The sequence below is a fragment of the Neltuma alba genome, unplaced genomic scaffold (assembly GCF_004799145.2).
Source record: "Neltuma alba isolate B1F8T4 unplaced genomic scaffold, ASM479914v2 tig00004504_pilon, whole genome shotgun sequence".
Taxonomy (NCBI): domain Eukaryota; kingdom Viridiplantae; phylum Streptophyta; class Magnoliopsida; order Fabales; family Fabaceae; genus Neltuma; species Neltuma alba.
The window spans coordinates 35466-54276 of NW_021633736.1; the positions used below are offsets into that span (position 1 = coordinate 35466).

The 18811-nt window shown below is 35.1% G+C and overlaps 1 protein-coding gene and 1 pseudogene across 1 annotated transcript; both read right to left on the reverse strand.

Moving 5' to 3' along the window:
* Positions 1–996: 996 nt before the first annotated feature.
* LOC114744966 (pectinesterase/pectinesterase inhibitor-like) lies at positions 997–3056 on the reverse strand. Its single transcript, XM_028933099.1, has 4 exons — positions 2679–3056; positions 2279–2573; positions 1826–2197; positions 997–1724 (listed from the first exon to the last, which is right to left on the reverse strand). Exons 1-4 carry the CDS (start codon positions 3054–3056, stop codon positions 997–999), a joined length of 1773 nt encoding a protein of 590 aa, XP_028788932.1.
* An 8710-nt stretch (positions 3057–11766) lies between these two features.
* On the reverse strand, positions 11767–16194 carry LOC114744967 (IRK-interacting protein-like; annotated as a pseudogene).
* Between the last annotated feature and the right edge of the window lie 2617 nt (positions 16195–18811).

The following is an 18811-nucleotide window of genomic DNA, read 5'->3' on the forward strand; positions in this document are numbered from 1 at the left end:
AAGCTTAAATGTTGGGAAAATGGGCACAATTTTTTTAAATTCTGAAAATATCATCTACTTAATTTTCCCCAAAAAGACCCAAAAAAAAAAAAGAAAAGGCTGCGAATGGTGTAAATCAGTTCGACGTCTCCCTCTTATGCTGATGAGTTTTCATAAGAAAGGGATGACCACTATGTTGAATAGGAACAAACAGGAATGGGATTACTAAATACTCCTCCGGTCCTTATTATAAGACCCAATTTGACTTTTTATTTGGTCCTAATTATAAGACCCAATCCATTTTCTCTCTTATATTTATGTATTTTTTTCCAAGATAATCCTTCTAATAATGATAGTTTTAGCCAATATACTTAATTAGCAAGGATATTTTAGGAATAACAACACTTATTTATTATAAATAACCAACTTAACTTACTTCCTTAATCTCCTCAAATAAGTCAATTGGGTCTTATAATTAGGACCGGAGGAGTATTACTACCTCCGGTCCTTATTATAAGACCTCGTTTGACTTTTTGTTTGGTCCTAATTATAAGACCTCAATCCATTTTGTCTCTCATATTTATGCATTTTTTTCCAAAATAATCCTTCTAATAATGATAGTTCTAGCCAATACACTTAATTAGCAAGGATATTTTAGGAATGACAACATTTATTTATTACAAATAACTAACTTAACTTACTTTCTTAATCTCCTCAAATAAGTTAACTGGGTCTTATAATTAGGACCGGAGGTAGTAAGTAGTAACTCATAATAATTTGTAGGTCACCAAAATAATTCCTTTTGATGAAATAATCAGTTACAAAAAAAAAATCCAACAAAATAATGAACTCAAGAATTTAACCAAGGAGCTAGTATGCACCACTAGTCAAATTGGATATCACAGCATAACAGATGGCTCCGACGCCTACTTAGCCTCTAGACACATATATGAATAAAAAGTTGAATATATATTAATTATATGCTTTGAAGATCCCGGCGAAAAGCGATCAGATCAATCAATTTGGTACGGCCATTGGGCCAACGGAGTAGGGAATCCCGGAGGCGGAGATCCAGGAATCGTCATCAGTGGTAGTTGCATTTCGGAATTCATAGAACTTGCGAGGGTAGAAATTTGCGGCTTGAGCGGCAGTGATCACCTTCACGCCGGGCCACTTCACTCTGTGAGAGGTATCGGCGCCAGGACCTTTGTTGTTGTACTCATTGAAGATGCTGGTCAAGTGATAGATGCTACCCATCCACGACATGTAACCTTCGGGAGCGAAGATTCCGTCGATCAGAGAATCCATGATGATCACCTTGGCGTATGCTCTCCATGGACGTCCGAGGTATGCCGGTTTCTTTGCCGGGTCGGAGAGGTAGAGTGGGTCGGCGGTGAAGTGGCAGCTCTGGAACACCATCGCGCTGGGACTGTTGATCACGTTGCGGCCACTGGCGGAGACGATGCAGTTCTGGTTGTTTAAAGGTGGCCTGACGACCAATGTGCAATTCTGGAAGACCATGTCGGCGTCACCGAAGATGAAGTCAATTGTACCGGAGATGACACAGTCGCGGTAGAACTGGCGGTGGGACTGAGCGTAGAGGGTGTCTTGGTACCCATCCATGTGGCAGTTGTAGAAGACGGCTTTATCAGCGGTTACTCGGAGAGCCACGGCCTGGTGCTTAATTGCTCCGGCTGTGTTCTCGAACCCTACGTGCATGGCCGTGAAGTAAGGAGCATTCACGCCTGCAAATTCACAAGTCATCAGTTTTAGATCATTCTAAGCAAGAGTAATTTTATTGGATGACTCGAATCTTGTGGATCAGGAAATTATTAATACAACATACCGAATGTTGCGGTGTTGTAAGTTTGGACGCCGTCAGCAAAGTTGAGACTGCCGGTGAATCTGGTGACGGTGGGACCATCTCCGACGATTGTGATATGACTGGATTGCTTGGGTATGTTCACAGTCTCCTTATATACTCCGGCCTTCACGTAAATCACATAGGGTTTCATGTTATTCTTGGGAACAGTTTTGAGAGCGTCGGTGAGTGTTTTGAACTGCCCGGATCCATCTTGAGCCACAACAGCATTGGGCTTAACGTTGGCGGCACCGGCTGCGGCTGCGGCGAGGAGGTGACGGTGTTGGTTATCACTTACCCAAGACGGCAAGCTCTCGAGAAGCTTCCGACTGGAGGTGTTGTTATTATCACCATGAGCTTGACCGGAGGTGTTGTTATCACCATGGGCTTGATCGGAGATGATGCTATCAGCATGAGCTTGCAGGCTGCCGGCGAGGCCAGCGAAGTCGAAGGTTTGGGCGACGTCAGATAGGCCAGAGATAATATCCAAAGCGTTCATGCTGAGCTCCAGGGAAGTGTTCAACACCCTGGCCATGGTCTCGGCGGCGTGTGTGGTGGTGTTCTCGAAGCCGTCCAAACAGGTCCGTTGGTGGGAGATAGTGCCTCCGAGCCACACCTTAACGTCATAGGCGTATTCACCGAGCTTGTTTATATCGAACTGATCCACGCTATTGATCGAGTTTTTAATGTCGTCAATGGCGTAGTCTAACACCTCGTGGCAGATCTCCATAGCCTGTAGAATTTAAAACACATAAACACACACACACACACATTGATGTTCTAGGATTATTCATTAGTTATATATGTTAAATTACCCAGGAAATATACAATATAGTACCTGTCTGGTCATGTTGTCCTTGGCAAGCTCGTCGAACAGGGTAGAGTTATCAATGAACTTCTTGAACTCCTTGCCGGCGGCGTGGAAGGCCGCTTTGACGAGTTCTTTAACGTCGGTGGTGCCATTGTTCGCTTTTGAGAGGCTGTGCTTGCAGGTTTCCTTGTATTCGGCTGAGCTGCAAAGCACGTCCACGTCCTTTTGAGTCGCAGAAATCTGTTTCTTCTCACCATGATCCTCCCCGGACCCAACCGCATCGTAGGCTGCTTCGCCGGCACCAGATAGACCGACGCCCACGGCGGCCACCATGGCCACCAGGAGGATCCCTGAGACTGAAATAACAGCGATTTTCTTCTTCCTTTCATGATCACCGTTAGCCATATTTATTTTTGCTTATTCTACTATAAAGATGTAGTTTTTTTTTTTTAATTATTATTCGATATGGAAGAGATATACCAACAATAAGAGTAGAAGTTACAATATTATTGTTGGCACTCTCTTTCTGAGCAGCTTGTGAAAGGCCAAAGGTGGTCGTTATTTGTCTGCTGTAGGATCTCGCATTCTGGGGTGATTTATATAAACGCAACGCTTCTCTGAACCTCAGATTTGTTTGTGCAACGAAAGACGAGGAAGGCCTCTTGTGAAACAAGAGTTTCCTCATAATCTGGGAACCTGGTATGTTATATCTAAAGTTAGCACGCAAATAAAACGTTGACTGCACATATATATGGTCATTGACTAATTTTGATCTGTTTGAATGGTTATTCGGGAGATTATATGGTTGTAATAAAATTGAGGGTGACAATTAAATGCACACTTTGAAAAGGTTTTCTATATGTAATTTCTGCGTCCATGTGAAGGCATTTTGCATGTATAATCAGCATATTGAGATGCTAAATTTAGTGATTTACGATCCGTCATCTTTGCGATCATACACTAAAAGCAAATAGAAAACACCAATGAAAAACGACACGTGACGTGAGGAGTGCTATTAAATTTATATTCGCGTGTGTGTCATATAAAAAAATATTGTTGTAATATTATATATTACTTGCTTCGAATTCTTGGTAAAGCATGAACCCAAAATGCTATAACATTTGGAGGGGAAAAATTAAGAACTAACTAACTACTATAAGTGCCAACATTTTTTCCAATATATAGTGTCTTCTTAGGGATTCAATCATTTCTCTATGTATATACACAACCTCAAGCACAGGTGAAAAGAAGAAAAAGACGAGGCATGATGGGCCCCACTGGATATATGAAATTCACTGAAAAAAAACCTTACTTCTTTCTGTCAATATAATTAACCTGTACGGTTTTAAACGTGGAGAAAATCTCCCCCGTTTTTAATACGCACAGGAAGAAATTTGAATGTAGTAAGACTTAATTATTATAACAAATTAATAATGATGACTTACATTGTTGATTACCATTTTGGATATATCTATATATAATTAATTAATGATGTTCTAGCATTGTTATGTCAACTAATACATTTTTGCATCCATCGTATTTGAACAGTCAAGTAAGTGACCAGAATTAGAATGATACTCATATCCAGGTGGAAATCAACTGTTACTCGATAGGTATTATTTAATTATATATTCAATACTCAGCTTTCCATCTTAATTAAATGGCGAATATGGAAATAGAACAGAACCGCTAACTAAATGTTTGAGGAACCTAGTTAAATGCCAACTGTGTTTTAGGCCTCTTGATTTTGAATAATCATATGTGAACAGTCAAGTAAATGTCTAGAATCAGATTGATACTTACCACTACCCCCCCCCCAAAAAAGAAAAAAGAAAAAACAACAGTCTATGTCGGGGGATGGGAGAACTAGCTAGTCATGGCATGGCTCATAAGTCACATAAACAACTTTTATCCAGGTGAAAATCAACAGTTAGTCGCCACAGGTTATTCACTTATATATTTAATATTGGATAAACTAGCTTTCCGTCTTAATTAAATGGAGAATATGGAAATAAAACAGAAGCATAAGCAACGAATCTCCAACGCTGTGCCTTGCCGCCAAATGTATTGGGTACTTGCCAACCCAGCCAAAGTTAGTCAGCCTGGTCTTCATTACTGAAGATCAAAGCTTATATATATACATCCAATCAAGTTCGCCCACGTGTGCCTCTCAGATCAATTAATGAAATGAAGTTCAGATCAATCTTCGTACAATACTGGTTCCCTCTGTATTAACCATAAAAATGCTCTTTCTAGAGGAAGAACCTTAATTATATATTATACGTGTATATATATAGATGTGCGTACATACATATATATATTTTGGGATCCAGGGTATATATAATAAAAAAGCCTAAGAAAGAATCAATGAAAGCAAACCACGTCTTATTCTATACTACTGGTGGGTCCGAGGACAGGCGAAGAGCCACTTCCCGGCTTCACTATAAATAATAGCTAGCGCAGGTTTTTGCAGAACCAAACCAGAAACAAAAAACCAGGTTAATCGTGGTGGCTTGAGATTACTGCCGGGAACATTATGGAATCATCAGATCATCTTGTGAAGATTGGAAGAGAAGGGTTTGATCTGATAGATGCATGTAACAACAACAAGAGACGCTTGGTCCTTCGTGAAAACCTTAATTACTTCACCAAGAATAAGGAAGAGGCTCCTGTAGTGACCATGGATCACAGACAAGCAGCTCTGAAATACCAAGGAGTTACCGTTGAGCAGCGTTATTACTATATGCCTGAGCCAATGCCTGAGCCAAAGCCTAAGCCAAGAGGCCGTTGGAGCGTCTTCTTCCAGGCCTTCAAATTCTGATCCAACCATGTCTTGTTGTAATCGCCCTAAGTAATCACCTCCGCATGCTTCTTGGTGTCGCTTCGTTTCGCTGTTACAGTAAACAGCATATAGTGTCGTTATAGTTGTATACGGTTAACAGCACCGTTAACTACTTTGTGTTAATTAGAGTCTTTGCATGTTATAATGTTTTACTGGTCTAAATACTACTGAGTTATGTACGAATAAGTGAGTAAATCAGTACTCCTTTTAAACGTAAGTGTTATTTGTGAGTTCTATATTCTCTTTCTCATCCTACGTTACATATTTCATAAGCCTGTCTCTAATATTATCGTTCATGCACATGTAAAAATGATCTTAATTAAAAGTAAGTTCGGTTGTTGAAATTGTTTTGTCTCCATTTTTTTTACTAAGCACAGTTATCTTTTTATTGAAAACACTGTTCGGTGGTACCAAAAGTAGGCATTTCTGTCAATAAAAAAATATTTCTTGGTCATTGGTTTTACTTTTTCCTTCTCTTTTTCAAATCAGAATCACAGGTCAGAGATAATCAAGCATTGAATATTGTAGCCGCCGCAGCATGGACAAAGACAATCGCTTCAGACAATAATGGCTTCAAAATTTATTGCAACCGGAGCAAATATTATTATGGCCAGCTCATATACGACGTCGTTGTGTGGGCGGGTGTGTCTGAATATGTAGATATCCTCGCGGCGAAAATGATGGAAAATAGGTTAATCGTTAGTTGTTTTTGTGATGGGTTGTATGATCGATGTTAAATTGTTCAGCTCACTGCGCCCATGCTAGGTTTTTAATCAAGTAAGTAAAGAAAAGCAAAGAAAAACATAAATATCCCAGTGTTTTTAAACTAAAACCCATGTATTTAATGCTTAAAATTTTATTTGGGCTAAGACGTGGTAGTATCTTCTTGTCGTGGAGCCTAATTAAATTCTGATTCATGGATGTGAGAATAGCTTTAATGATTTGATTTTTAAAATTCTGAAAAGTTAAAAATATAAACTGTACATGACACGAAATTTAATGGGATCAATTAGTGCGATTCGAATAAAAACATTAAGTAATAAACAGTGATGCATGGACGATACATGCAGCAAAATACATGTGCTCCTAATTAATTATATGCTTTTCCCTCCATTTCATGTTAGTGCAAACTCTAGGCAAATTTTAAATATATTCATAATATTCATCTCGAATCAAGGATGCTGCTCTTGTGTGTATTTTTTTTTCTTTGCCGACGCTCTTTTTATGTGTATTGAAGAATAGAAGTTCCACATCTAGAATAGTGATAATGAAAATAAAGAGAGTATTTAAGTTTGTAGGAATCTTAATCAGCTAAGATATAACTTGAATTATTTTGATATAATGAACAAGTTGAAGCACAATATTCATGTACATACATATATATATTTATATATATTAACCCGTAGGATATCTAAGTATAGGCGAACTTGAATTGAGGTAAAAAGCTCCTGGGACTCAATTCACCTAAACTTTTTTGTATATAAAAAAAAGCCTTACATTAAATAAAATTAGGCTTAATTAATAAATAGGACATAATAAATTGTAAGAATATATAAACTTTAAAGTACTTAAGATTTTGCGTGAAGATTGATATCAAAAAAAAAAAAAAGATTTTGCGTGAAGATGTGGTCCCCTTCTCGTTGATTAAAATTCGTTTTTCAAGCGCATCTCTACTCGTCTAATTAATTAAAACTTTACAAATGCACTAGAACATAATGAATATAGATTCCATATTCAATTCCTCGATAGATCAAACTTTATTTTTTTTTCCTTGCACAACCAAAAAAAATAGCCGCCTAGCGCCATATCCCTAACAATAGAGAAAAGAGAGGGGCGTATAATCTCATATCGAAGATTCACATTTCATGATCTAATATTTGAATATATTTTTTTATCTTGATTATTACTTTTGCTTGGCTATATATTTTGATCATTCTCTGGTGATAAGTATTTTTTTCCCAATAATAAGATATTTTCCATGCCATCGTGGACGGAGCGATAACACACCCACTATAAAAGTTAGTTAATTATATATAGGTCTCATATTTAAGCAGATGTGTTTAAACAAGCTAATACACACACACACACACACATATCAAATTGCTGGGTGAGCCTTTAATTGGGTGTGAGAGCATTTTGCATTATGATATGCATATCTCTGACCCTGGCGTATTTATTCCAATCAAAAACATTATTATCTTTTTTTTCCATACGATTTGCTCCCCTCTTTTATCTTTTTCTTTATATCAAAGAACAATACATACATCTATATAATATAGAATTTAAGGAGTAGGAATATTTTAGCCCTACGTGGATGAAATATGTGAAGTTAATTAAAGACTCGGTCCGTCCCATGCCTGGTGCAAAATTTTATATCAATTGCACTTTTAAATATTGTGTGCGTCTGTGTGTGTTTTTATATAAATTCTATGTTCTATATAAAATTGGAGTTGAACTAGTTAAGCTGGACTCTCTTCCGTGAGTTACTGTGTCCACTCTCTATTTGTCTCTTGCAAAATTTTTGGTGTTATATTTATCCAGAGATAAAAAAGAGTTTCAAAAAAGGTAAAAGATCAAGTGGTATCCTGCTAATTTAGGCCTTAATATATTTTTAATTATACAAGTGCAACCGCCCCATTTGTTATTGTCCCATATTCTGTGATATGCATAACAAAGAGAAAATTTCCCATGGAAAATTTATATTAAATAAAACAGAATATCAATTATGAGCACTTTTATTAGAATATCTAATAATTATTTGTTCCAATCCTTAATTTATACCAGACTTTTGCCACTGGGCTTAATCAAATCGTTTATATGTTACTTACTTGTGCTTATTAGAAATTAATCATACAACGAAAAGAATAATTAAAAAACACATAGAATACGAATCATATATTAATTTTTAATTAAGAATAACACAACACGTCACTTATTATTTAAGTATATCTGCCTGCCAGTGCGTACTAGTAATTATTAAAAATATTTAAGTATATCTGCCTGCCAGTGCATATCAGTAATGATCCAAAATATTTTTTATTAGACTCATTCAAAAGGATGGAGGTTGATAATCATCAAATTGCTTTGTTTAAGAACCTTCTCTTTATTGTGATACCCTCACACATATGTATATTGGACAACTTGCTAAGGAATTCCCCATTATACGATATGTTGTCTAAATTATCTAAAATTTGTTTAAGAAACCAAATATAATTAACCTATCTTTAGCTAGTGTAATTATTCTTCAATTGTGTGTAACTTATTTAAGCAAAATGAAAAATATTTATATATAACTAAAGATATATTGCTCACGTCTAAAGACAAATTGCACCCATCGAATGATTTAAGTCCGAAGTACCTTGATGCAATAAGTATTGTTATGATGGCACTTTCAGCAAATTTTCACACACACACACACATCCTCAACAATTCTTCATACAAGTCACGTCACGGTTGGTAAAGATGGCCGTGGGTCGGCTCGACAAGTTCATTGGAATTTTTTATTTGCATAACTCAGAGTATCTTCACTTTACTTTTAGCTCGAGACTAATTTTTGTCGGGTCGGAAAGGTTATGGTTCAAACTCGCCCAACAAGTATGTTTTTGGGAATTCAAACTTGTATTCTCCTCTTTATGGGAAGAGACTATTTACCATTTTAACTAACAAGCTTGTTAGTAGTTCGTTGGAATCTTTATTTTAATGTCACCAATATATCAAATTATATACCAATGCCAATATTATAAATTTCAACATCAACACGTTACATTGGACACAATTTATTGATCGAGCATTTCATTTTCTAAATTTGATCCAATGCCCAGGGCATTGTATATTTGGAACGACTTGGAATCAATTTATAAGAAAAGCCCCTTGTTGTGATGATCTTTCTTCTGCCTTTAAAACTCAGAAAATTCGAGTTGATGACAAGAAATAAATAAAATAAAATAAAATGATTTCTATCATCGCGGAATATATTTTAACCAGTAAACCACGTAAAATCAAATCTAATTGCCGTTGGGAATTGAAGACGTAGTAAAGCAAATTATAAACTAAACAGAACTTGTATAAATAAATTGATCCATAGAACTTGATCAGGAAAACAAAAATCATCCATATAACATTATTTGGACCATAACACAGGAGTCTCAATCGTACCAGTCCCAACAATTCCATATCTATATATATATTTAAAGGGGGGGGGGGAGAGAGAGAGATACATTTGCAAATATTTTCCTTTAGCTTGCTTAATTTTGCTACAACTCGAAAGTTATAGAATTCTTTGCAATTTAGTTCTTTGACTTTTTATTTTAATCCCTTGAAATTTTGGGCCGTTAATTACAAGTTACAACATCTCTCTTAATAATTCTATAATGTGTGCATTCCAGATTATTGTTTCTGCAAATTTAAAGTTTTCTATCTGGTTTAACACCATGGCAACAAGTACTATTTGTCTACGATCCATTTCTCTGTTTGTGTAGTTAATTAATTAGTTTTCCCCTTCAATAAATAGCAAATAAACTGAGTTAAATCCAATAGTACTCATGAAAAATACCACATAGTGCTCCGTATATTAATTCTTTTAATAAAAAATATGGTTGCATTATTTGTTCTTATATTTATTATTGTAAGTGCGTTTTATCCAAATGCCAAAAGTTACATCACTGTGTTTACCTCAGCAAGAAATCGTCACGCTCGAGAGGAAACGTTTATATATGTTAACATTAGGCATAATTAATAATATTCTAAAGTAGGCCAACCAACTTGATAACTATAAAAGTTAAGATTCTAGAGAGGAGAAAGTGATAAAATAATGCATATAGTGAATCATATTCGTCACCAAAACGAGGCCGATTCAACGTAAATTTTGGAAAGAATCATATTCTCACTCATTGTTGATTTATTTTTTAATTTGGTTAGAGTGAACTACACTAAAGTTCACAAACCACCTAATTGATTCCAACCCATAAAAAATATTCTTGTGTTTCATAGAGGACCCCATAATAGTAAAAATAATTAACAAAGAGAATGCTATAAAATTAACTCGTTGGCCAGAAAAAAAAGTATACTTAACACTATATTGGAAATTTTTTGGGTTAAAAATTTAGTTTTTGTTATTAAATTTTTATACAACAAGTATAAATTCTTTTAAAAATAGTTATTTTTACATGAAGAGTAAAATCATAATTTTGCTTTTTTAGAGTTTAAAGTAAATATAATCTTTTATTGACACATTTAAAATCCATATATAATGTAAAATCTAAACAAATTTGTATTATCTATAAATCACAGATGTTGAATTAAAAATTATGATGTATGTATGTATGTATGTATGTATGTATGTATGTATGTATGTATGTATGTATGTTAAGAATTGAACTTTTTGGACAAACAATATATATATAAATATATAAAGGTAGGTTACATTATATTGACGAAGTCTCGAGAACAATATTGAAATAGGAAAGGTGTCGCATGTGATTAAATATTATATTTGAAGACGTTGTAGTATAATTTACTTCTTTAACTAAAATTAATTATCAGCTACGGGTAAATTAAGAGTAATCATGTGAGGATTGATTAGAGGACTGAAATAGGCACCAGACTAGCACCTCTCATTTAAGTTAGAAGCTTAATAAAAGAGCTTTATGAGACTACCTTAATTTATATCCAACTCCGGCCATTTTGGTGATAAACACGAATATATTCCGTCCCTTATTAATCATGCTTATCAATTAATAGAGAACATAAAAGAATAAAGGGGCTTCTATAAATGGGGCTTCATCTTCTTCGTCCTTCTCAAGCAAAGAAACTACCACGTAAGAGAGGGGGAGAAAACTAAAAATCTCAGGCTTAGGCCTTGATCAGCTAGATATCTGCCTAGCCATTAAGATCTCTGCTTCATAGATCGAGCATCGATGGCAGACCTGAGAGAGATTGGTTTAGAAGGGTTCTATCTGATAGAGAAGTGCTACGGGGGCCAAGGTGGTCGGCGAGGACGACGGGGGATTCAAGCAGAAGCAACAGCTCCGAGGAGGCATGGACGGAACAGGGCGGATGAAATGGAAGCAGATCCTTCTTGTATTAACAGCAGAGATGCTGCTTCTATCTATGGCGGTATCAACGTCGTCAACTACACTACTGCTTCTTCTCGCAGAGGCAAATCACATCACTGAAACAAAAACTACGAAACCCTAGCTAGCTTGTGAAACTAAGTGAGTGTGTTTCAACCAGCCGCTCTCATGTAGTTCTATCTACTCTTTGTATTATATGTTATCATGTAGCGAGTAGCTCGAAGACCTGCAAAAATATTTATGTGCCAAAGGTCTTCTGCAGCTTAATTATAGGTTTGATATGTATGTATGCAGTGTACTGTTTGCTAGTTTATGAACGACCTGGAAACTGGGAATAAAGCTTATTTCATCTTTTAGCATATGGTGTTCTCATTCGCACCAATTCCTACTGTTTAATTCTCTACAAACTCCGTTCCTCTAATACACACCTGTGCATACACGAACCTTGCCCATTTTCCAATGCCTGACCCTGCCCCGGGAATAAGCTTTATCCAAAAATGTTCATTTTTATTCGGGCCTCTGTTTTTTAGGCTGGGCTATGCATTTTTTATGGGCCCGGGCAACTGCCCAACAGGGTAGCCTAGCCTCATGCACATCCTCACTGTCATTTGTACCAGCCGATTCCTCTCGATAATCAGAAGAAGTACCCTGCCTGTGTATGCGATAATTTGATTTGCAATCAAGTCAAGGTAAAAACTAATAATTAACCTCGGTGCTCATCACAACAAGTGCTATATACTTATCACTGTAATGCAATTTACACTGTCTAAGATTTGATATGGATAATTTAGATTTAAAATTTACTGTTCATAATCAACTTTACGTCAAAATTCACTATTGAGTATGGCTTCCACAATTTTGTCCATCAAGCTCAAAGAACACAATTTGTCGGACATATGTTTATATTTGGCAACAAAAAAATTAATGAAAGCTTGCAAAATAAAAGGGACGACAACAAATATTTAGGATATACGTGTATCGAATCTAAAACTAAATTGCAAAGTCGAAAGTTTATTTATGCATTAATTAAAGGAAAATAGAAAAAAGTTATTTGAAGCACGAAAATGTTAATTTCCTTAGCCTTATGTTTGATTTTGATACTCATCATTGTAATTAGACTAATTTTGTTGCCTGAGTATTCTGTTCTCTTCATTATATAGCGAGGAAGCATACAGAGCCACATGGAGTTACCTTAACGAGAGATTACAATTAAGGTCTCATTAGTCTCGTAGCAAAAAGACAAAATCTCAAATAAAAATTGGAGCTTCTAATTGATTAACTAGCTAGTCATTTGGTTCTTTTGTGTTAGACTTATTTTCGTAACGTTAATATTTTTATTAACAAGGAAAACATATGCGGTTGCGATGGATATTTTAATCTTGGGTATTATCTCCAAACTAAATTAAACCAATATAATCATATGCGGGTATTCAAAAGCGAATAATGTAGTTTATTTCATAGAAAATATGATTAAGCTATTTATAACAACAAATTAATAAAGTTTAGCTAATATGTTGAGACAATCTAGCTATATAAAATTAACTACATTGGAACTCGAAAATAAATCTACTGAGATTTGAGACACTTTTCTTTTACTAGAACTAATAAAAGAAAACTATAAGAATTGGTAACTTGCAAAGAAAGAATTGGATTCTCTTGCGAATCAGATTCTTTAGTTCATCTTTTTCCTGGTTGAAGACTCGAACAAATTTGAGTTGAAAAGGATTGACATGGAAAGATCAAAGATGGTTCAATAATTGGCAGAATTCATGAATGATGATTATCCTAACCCAAAATTATTGGACCCCTCATTACTGTGTGACACAGGAACTTAACCGTTAATTTTGGCAGTTAGGCATATTTCCCCAAAAGGAACCTTCATCTTCAGCCTAATTTAGAAAAAGATAATGTTTTGGGGCATGAATATGAATGCGTTCTTTCTCCTCATCAAGCTTACAATTAGCCTATTGAGAAAACCAAAGGTGTGGTAATTAAAAAAAAGGTCGCTACGGACGTATTAATTGATTTTATCTTCCCTTTCTCTGATCAAAATTCTGCACAAAAATATTTGATATCTTATACTATATCTCTACTTATAAAATTGATCAGTTAAGAGTTAATTATTCCAGCATGATCTTAATTGCTTTCATTAATTAATATATGTAATGATCCTATGATTGTGAGCTTTAGGGGAAAAAATTCATATTTTCAGTCATCAATACAAGCATAGGGAAATCAGGGGAACAATGACAACTCCTTTAATTGATAGTACGTTAAATTGAATTAAGTGCATTTTGTGATAACTTTAGAATTTTAAACCTTCAAAAATAATTATTTCTTAATTTTTAGAAACTTGGAAAATGAGTATTTTGAGTGAAAGTAAAGTATTATTTTTCTTTAATCTTAAAAACTTTGAGTGAGGAAATTTAAAAGGTTTTGAGGGACAATGATAAGATTCAAGAATTATTTGGAGCCAGACTACAGCTTTAAAAATATATATAGGAGGGTTTAAAATACAATTTCAAACATTTATTTGAATACAAATTTAATTTGATTCAGAAACGATAAGTACCATCCAAAATTAGAGACAATTTTTTTCGCTCAAATAATTTGTAGTACAGATTGCTTAACGAACAGAATCTATCATTTTGTTAAGGTATAAGGGTGTGTTTGGATGAAACCAAACCGTGGTTTGGAGAATAGCTTCTGGAAAATAGATTTTAGAAAAAATAGATTTTGTGAAGAATAGATTTTATAAAAAAGTGATTCTGAGAAGTGAAAGTGTTTGGATGACATTTTACCAGAAGCACTTTTTATATGAAAATTACCAAAAAAGGTATAAGTTAATATAATAATTATATAAGGGATATTTTTATAATATATTTTGATTTGAAGAAGTAAAATTGTTAATGAAATAATTTTTACTCACATAATTAATAATTTATAAGATAATATAATTAATAAATAATTAATATGTGTATATATATTTATAAAACATAATATTAAATATATTTATAGAAAAAATGATTTTTTTTGGCTAACAAAAAATAAATAAATTTTTTTTAAGATTTTAAACATGAAATCCCATAACATTTTTTCACAACTAATTTTTGTAATAACAAAGTACCTCCGATGTTTAATATAATTAATTAATTAATTGTCACCACATGTATATATATTCATAAAACATAATAGTAACAATATTTTTGGAGAAGATGAATTATTAAAATAAGTAATAATTGGCGTGAGAATATAAGATTTAATGTTAATAAAAGGAATATAAATAAAGAAGTGTCATAATAATTAAGATGATGTATCTATACAAAGTATTTGTAACAGGTTTTTTTTAACTACATATTACAATCTATGATAAAAGAATATAAATAAGACATGACTACTCTTTTTTTTTTAATGTCACTCATTTTTCTATCGCAGAATCTGCTAAACTCTTCACTGAAATGCCTCGTTCCTTTGTTCAATACTTCCTCCCAGGTTAATCCATGAAGCATGTTATAAGATGTGAAGTTCGCCTAGCATCATTCCATTGGGTTCAGTATGCGATTTGATGAGTTCTTTTGGAACCCCACAGATTCAAAGTCCTCAAACAAAGTTTTGTTCAAGAGTGCTTCTAGGTAGAAAAGCAGGCTTCTGGGGTTCTTGGCGGATGAGATTTTTATATCGTAAGGTTGAAGAAGAACGGAGACTCTCTCGTGAACTTTAGCTCCCATGTGCCGGAGCTGCATAGTGAGAGAACGGCTGAGGAGCCGGACTGAAGACCGAGATTCAGAGACAGAGCACAAGAAACGTTCGACAACGGTGTTTTGGTGGCTGATTTGACGGGAGTTTTGAGGATTCTCCATTCTGTAAGGCGACGAGTTGCTGCATTCTTCAAGTCCAGATTTCAAATTCAGGCAATACAGCTCTAGTTTGTTGAGTTTCTTCTCTAATTCAAGCACGGAGTGTTTGAGCGTCAAAGCTTCTAGAAGAGCCTCGTCCCTCTTTCGAGTTGCCTGAATCAGTTTGTGAGATAGCTCCGCCACCGCGATTTTCCACTGCTCTTCTCTCGTCGTCGCCGTCGTCGTCGACGGAGCCCCCATGGGCTTGGGACTCTTCCGCGTCAACGTGAAGAGAATGGACTTGAAAATCCCATTCGGACTTGCCAACAACGACGAGTGCTTGTTTGGTCCGTTGTTATCGAAAGGAATGACGGAGATTTTCTCCCGCCCGTGGGGCCGGCACTTGTTGCACAAAACGGAGCCATCTTCTCCGTCGACGGAACCTTCAGACTCAGATCGTTTCCGGTGATTGGATTTCCTACTACTCTTTTCTTATAGCATCCGTAAAACGGGTTTATTATCTCTCCCTCTCTCCCTCTCTTTTCTCTTCTTTTCTTATAGCAGAAGAGTGATCGCGACGCGAGCAGAGCACAGCGAAGAGAATCGCGAGCACAGCAGAGCGAAGAGAATGCGCGAGCAAAGTAGTGAAATGCCGTTGCCTTCAATTATTGGGTGTCGGCCAGCTGCAGATTTCAAGGGTATTTTTGGGTCAAATGCCGTTGCCTTCAGTTATTTAGCCAGAAGCGAGAATTTCTTGCTTCTGATGAAACCATGGTTTCACCGGTGGAAACCATGGTTTCAAGCAGGACCACGGTTTATGCAAAATGTCTGCTTGTTTGGATGACATTTTGTGCAAACCATGGTTTGACCTTCCAAACCATGGTTTCCAGTGTCATTCAAACAGGGCCTAAGTCAGAGTATCTTCAAGGCACTTTTAGCTTGAGAACAACCTCTACCTGGCTAGAAGTGTTAAAGTTAAAGGCTTCCCAATAAGTGTATTTTTTTAAATTCAAATTTTTGTTTTCCTCTTTACGGGGGTAAGACCGCTTACCATCTCAATTATCAACTAATAGCTTGTTGACAAAATCTATCATCTTATTGATACTAAAATGCACTAACAATTGAAAGAGTCAAATTTTACTTAGCAAAAAGAATGTGTAAAGAAAACAAACATATATAGAATTCCCTTAAACATTATATAGGTTGTATCAAAACTATTGTTATATGCATGTTTTTCTTTTCTTTTTTCAAATGTCACAGAGGGCCAATAATTGAAATTGAAATTACACTTTCGTCCTCTGTTCAATAATTAATATAATGAAAAAGGGCAGGACTTGGAGAACTAATTACTGAATTAATTAGAATCACACCTTTAATACAGTTTGAGTTGAAAAGAACCTCTGACCACACGATTAGTAATAATAATCCACAAGAATCAAGGCTAGCTGAGGATGACCAAACTTGGCCAAGCATAATTGGAAGCTTTCTAGAGGACTAATTAGCTCTTCGTTATGTAATACCCACATTAATTATTTCTATCCACGTTACTTCTACTCTGAAGATAAATGTGAATTAGCGAATATATTCCTTGGGTTAATTAACCTTAATAAGAGCTTCATGTATCAATAAACCAAACAAATTAACCGAGAGAATAACTAAGATCACCCCACCACGAGCCAAATAAGATTCTGTTACTTCATAAGAATCTTCCTTCTCAAATTCCAATTGATTATGACAATATTATTCAAACAAATAATAATTAACTCTACCGTGATCTCTGATTGAGTTGGCACTGAAGAATTGGTTTTTTATAAAGGGGACTTAACCAAGCAAGAAGCAAGCACATAAGAAACAGAGCAAGTTAGATAGATATTCGTCTATTGTGTCTCAGTGCCTGTGTGTGTGAATTATCTCTTCTGGTCTATCTTCCATATACATACTTTTTAACCAATACTTAAAAGAAATAAAACTAAAGAGAATAGAACATTCTACCCAAAAGCCTGGGGTCACTACATAAAAGCACGCTTGGATGGAATAATCATGTTCTAATTTTAAATTAAATATATAGACGCACAAACGAAGCATAAGACCACACCAAGAAAAGGCTGAAGTGCTTCTGTATTCAACGTTATTCCTTTTTCCTTTTGACCACATCGTTTGAACAATTTCACCATCAGTTCTCAAGAATGAAGGGAACCAAAAAATTTCAACGTCCCTACGAAGAAGACTGAACTACCATCTAATTTTGCGCTGTAATCACCCATATTCAAATTTGAGATCACAATAATTGATAATCAAATAAGGACGGTGGATTTGGCTTTCTTTGCCCCCTTTTTCTATTTTGAAAAAATGAGGCAAGATGGTCGCAGAAGTTAGGAACTGATTTCACGTATTGTTCTTTTCTGTTTAATTTGGTGTTTTTTTTTTTTGGGTTATTCCTTTCAGATTGTTTCAAACAAGCATCATTGCTGCGTACGTCATGGGGCTTACGTCAACTATATAAGAGAAAGCACGAAGGTAGAAGAAAATATGAAGTTTCAGAGCGACTTCATCTGTTCTGCCTATAATTAAATTGATTCAACATCCTCGCGGATAAAAATGAATATATTCCGTTCACCGGCCGATCAAGTTTAATTACATATAGGAGTTCAAATAATAATGTTCGATCTTATTTTCTAAATCATTGATATCAAGTCAGGTTACTTTAGATATTTAAATTGCATCCGAAAAGTTCAGACCACTGACATAGAACAGGTATGTGAAAGAAAGAAGAGGAAAATAAAAAAGGGTCAGAGAGATAGAGAGGCTAGAGAGGAGAAAGAAAAACAAGAAAGAGAAGGATGAAACGAATAAAAGGGAATAATAAAAAACTAAAAAATCTGTTTATTTCAATGCATACAGCGTGTTGTGTTAAGAGGGCTCAACATAACCTTGATAATTGCTAAATCATCTCATTAATTTTCAAATATCTTTGGTCATCTTTAAATCTTATAGAATTTTTAATTATTAATTTCTTCTTCCTTTTCTATCTCCTTCAACCGCGTATGTAATAAGACTCACAAGTTACAACATACTCTTTCATTTTTAGATTTTGTATGCGGCATTGGAAAAAGCGATGTATAATATAAATGTGAAATGAGGACTGAGAGTGCGATGGGGCGATATATAGAATCTAATATCGTGTTGGGTTTCACCTCAAAATTAGTTAGCCTTGAGTAAATATTTTTACATGATATTAAACTTAAAAAAGCTAAACATGTATATTATAAGCAGAACTTGGAGTATATAATATTGCTACCTGCCATGACTGATTCCATATGCTTTAAAGAAAAGATTCCTTTAATCCATAATCCAGAAAATCTCGGCCTACCTCCTAGTCCTAAAGAGCTAGTTTCTTCTGTCTATATAAGT

Excerpts from the sequence above, each read along its gene's own strand:
- LOC114744966 (XM_028933099.1), bottom strand. The coding sequence starts at position 3,056 with ATGGCTAACGGTGATCATGAAAGGAAGAAGAAAATCGCTGTTATTTCA. Across the intron at positions 2,198-2,278 it reads CCAAACCTTCGACTTCGCTG|CTCATGGTGATAATAACAAC; the intron begins GCCTCGCCGGCA and ends CCTCCGGTCAAG. Across the intron at positions 1,725-1,825 it reads TTACAACACCGCAACATTCG|GCGTGAATGCTCCTTACTTC; the intron begins GTATGTTGTATT and ends GTGAATTTGCAG.